Raw genomic sequence first — 3,569 nt, 5'->3', positions numbered from 1 at the left:
TTGTTAGTAATAAAGAGATAAAAGACATAGTTATGTCAACGTTAGAAAACAGCTAGCCGCCAAAATGCATTAGAAGTCCTCCGTTAAAATAAAAAAGGTGTAGAGAGTGACAAATAAAAACTGAATGTGTAATTTATTATTTTTGTATAAATGGATATTTGAAGGTCTTATATGCATATATGTTTTTTTTTGTACTTAAATATAATTTTTGTTCATCATTTTACTGGTAATTCGTAATATATATATTTTTTTTCAGTTCTTTCAAGTCCAAGTTTATTAGTTGATATGTATTCGCTTGATTTTCTAGGTACCTCCAGCTCTTCTACGTTGTAGTTATTGGGATGCAGAGGATTGACTACTAAGCTTAGGAATCTAGCTCCAGCTTATTGTAAATATTGAATTAGACTATGTTTGTGTTGTATTTGAAGCAAATGACTCAACTATTTAAAATTCCTTGTATATATACATTTTCCTTATTAGATATTGATGCTTCTTCATTAATCATTTGCTTTTCTTTAGTGAAATTCATTCACTACTTATAATTCCATAAAATGCATGTAAAATTATTGATGAGAAGTTATTGTGGAATTGCTTACTCTTTAGTTAGAACAACAATTTAATTTGATAGCGTAGAGCACGGGCCATACCCATCTAGTATATATATATATATATATGCAAGATAAAAAGTAAAAAAATTGCTCTTTTGTGGGTCAATTTCTTAATTGTAGACCAAGTAAACATGTTTACTAACTAAATGATTGTCAACCAGCGAGAACTCCTTCAATTCATTGAAAAATAAACTGACTCTTCCAATAGAGTGGATGCAGACACAAGTTTTTTTTTTAATCACTCTGCACATCACTAGTACTATATATATTTGCAAATATAAATCAAACTAATATATCCAAGTAATTGTTCATTCACAATTAACTTACTCTGATGGCTTTGATCTCAAGCTTGTGCATCTTTGTTTTGGTAGCACATTTTGCCACCACAATTGTGTGCCATGAAAGACCTCACCAAGCTGTCCTTTTCGTGTTCGGGGATTCAGTTTTCGATCCTGGAAATAATAATTACATCAACACTAGCTTCCAAGCAAATTATTTCCCTTATGGAGAATCATTCTTCAAGTACCCTACTGGCAGGAACTCCAATGGACGCCTCATTCCTGATTTTATTGGTAAATTTATTCGCCTTTTGGTAATTTCTTTGAGCAGTATTTAGTTGTGCAAGCTGATCTGAACATAATTGTTGGTTGTATTTTGCAGCTGAATATGCTAATTTGCCATTTATTCCGCCGTATTTTGAAATTGGGAAGAAACATTTGGTTGATGGAGTAAACTTTGCATCAGGTGGTTCTGGTTGTTTGGCTGAAACCAATAGTGGCTTTGTAAGTCACAATATTTCTTGTTTCAATTTGATAGTTAGATCAACTTTTTATGAAATGTTTGTTTCCATTTGACAGGTTATAGATCTTAAAACACAGTTGAAGTATTTCCAAAACGTGGCGCAACTGTTGAAGAAGAAAGTGGGTGAAACAGAGTCCAAACAGATTCTCTCCAATGCTGTATATATTTTTAGCACTGGCACTAATGATTTCTTAGCCCCTTTATTTGCAAATTCGACTTTTCCATATTCCGATACAGAATATATACAGATGATTATGGGCAACTTGACTTCTGTTTTAAAGGTAATATTGATCTTCTTCTATTTCTTTCGATTTAATTTACTAGTAATGGTTCTATCCAGGCGTGCCAAATGGACAAGTTAGGCTAACTCTTTGTACTTTGTTATGAATGCAACAGGGAATTTATAAGGAAGGAGGGAGAAAGTTTGTGATGCTTAATTTGGGTCCATTAGGTTGTGTCCCTTTAATGAGAGCTCTCAACCTTCAAATTGGAGTTACAAATGGGAGTTGCATGGAGAAGGCCACAAACTTGGCCAAAATGTTCAATTCAGCTCTCCCAGAAATGCTCAAAAAACTAGAGAAGCAATTGCCTGGATTTAAGTATACAATATTCAACTTCTTCAAAGTAGTTGCAGATAGCATTGATAATCCAACAAAATATGGTGTGTTCTATCTCTTTGAACTCAAATCAAGTACTTATATGTTTGATTATATATTTATGAAAGAATAACTATTATACCAAGAGTACTAAAGTACTATAAGTACCAACAGGAATTAGTGGAGTGGTAAGTATTCTTTTATCTTTAACAAGAGGTCTCAGGTTCGAGCAATGGTTTGAAGTCGCCTTTGTTAAGGAGCGGATTACCCCCAATGTAGAACTTCATGGTGCAAATCTAGATTTAGTCCGCCCCATGAGAAACCTTCAATAAAGTAAAATAAAGAATTCGAATTGATCATAGAAAGATGAAACATAAATCATATACAGGTTGTCTATTTCTATTCAGTTCAAACACTGTAGCAGAAATTTCATGGCTCTGCTAACAGAGTAGAATGTAGATGCAATAATCATACAAAATGAAATCACACAAACTATTTAGAGAATAATAGAGTCAAATGTTTGGTTGTTATATAAAGAATGTTTCCTTTGTCTCAATTTACTTATGATTTTGTTCTGTTTTGTTTAGGTTTGAAAATATCAGAGACGGCTTGTTGTGGAACGGGTCCATTTCGAGGGATTCCTAGCTGTGGAGGGAAGAGCCAGGTAAAAGAGTACGAGTTATGTGAAAATGTGAAAGATTACTTGTTTTTCGACTCTGTTCATCCCAGTGAGCAGGCCTACCAAAAATACACGGAATTATTATGGAATGGAACTCCAGACGTTGTAGCACCTTACAACCTAAAATCCTTTTTTGAACTTTCAACATAGCCTGATGGTGGCATAGGTGGAATACTTCTGTTAATGCTTACGATATGATACGAAAGAAAAATAAATAAATGTAAAAGTTGATGATAAGGAGCTTGATCTTTACTATTATTTCTGATCTTGTGTTCGATTTATGAAGAGACAATCTTTAGATTAAGTGAGACGACTTCATATCTCAGTTCATGATTGAACAAGGTTGAGAAACAAGTTGGAATGATGCAATGTACATTTGGTTAGGGAATCAATAAAAAAATCCCCTCTTTGTTTGTTTGAGTGAGTTAATTTGTTCGTCTACACCAACCCTTATTTCTCTACTATTGTCATGCATTATTGGACCTAATGTGACTGTAGATTAGAGTTATTAATTAGACCTTAAAAACAAATGCTCTTCTGCCTTCATTTGCATCTAAACAAAACGAAAAACATGTTTGGCAATTAAATTTTGAAAACAGGGTTGCTATGTTTTGGTGATGCAGTTTCATAGTAACACATGCCTGATTTTACCTATATTTGGGCCATATCTGATCAGTTCAATTGCTTCCTCTACATCATTTCACAATGCCCATTAACCCAAAAATCATAAGAGATAATTTGTTGATCGTCAATCTGCTTTCTTAACCACTTCTATGTATGTAGTAATAATTTTGTCATGGATAAGACTACAAAATCTATATCATAACCTTCTCTACACATCACTTATTTTGTCTTATTAATGTATAAATACTCAAACAAAGGAAC

At 33.2% G+C, this 3,569-nt stretch overlaps 1 protein-coding gene across 1 annotated transcript; it reads left to right on the top strand.

The window, feature by feature from the left end:
- Window positions 1-939: 939 nt before the first annotated feature.
- LOC125811250 (GDSL esterase/lipase 2-like) lies at window positions 940-2,834 on the top strand. The gene is made up of 5 exons (XM_049490750.1): window positions 940-1,180; window positions 1,269-1,390; window positions 1,466-1,690; window positions 1,806-2,070; window positions 2,593-2,834. Exons 1-5 carry the CDS (start codon window positions 940-942, stop codon window positions 2,832-2,834), a joined length of 1,095 nt encoding a protein of 364 aa, XP_049346707.1.
- Window positions 2,835-3,569: the final 735 nt, after the last annotated feature.

Source organism: Solanum verrucosum, unplaced genomic scaffold, assembly GCF_900185275.1.
Source record: "Solanum verrucosum unplaced genomic scaffold, falcon-dt-bn FXZP01000523.1, whole genome shotgun sequence".
Lineage (NCBI taxonomy): Eukaryota > Viridiplantae > Streptophyta > Magnoliopsida > Solanales > Solanaceae > Solanum > Solanum verrucosum.
This window is presented reverse-complemented; position numbering and strand designations above follow the sequence as displayed.

What these genes read in the sequence shown, in the direction of transcription:
- LOC125811250 (XM_049490750.1), top strand. Translation starts at nt 940, where the DNA reads ATGGCTTTGATCTCAAGCTTGTGCATCTTTGTTTTGGTAGCACATTTT. An exon ending in CCTCATTCCTGATTTTATTG is followed by an intron (nt 1,181 to 1,268) that starts GTAAATTTATTC and finishes TGTATTTTGCAG; the next exon opens with CTGAATATGCTAATTTGCCA. An exon ending in CTGAAACCAATAGTGGCTTT is followed by an intron (nt 1,391 to 1,465) that starts GTAAGTCACAAT and finishes TCCATTTGACAG; the next exon opens with GTTATAGATCTTAAAACACA.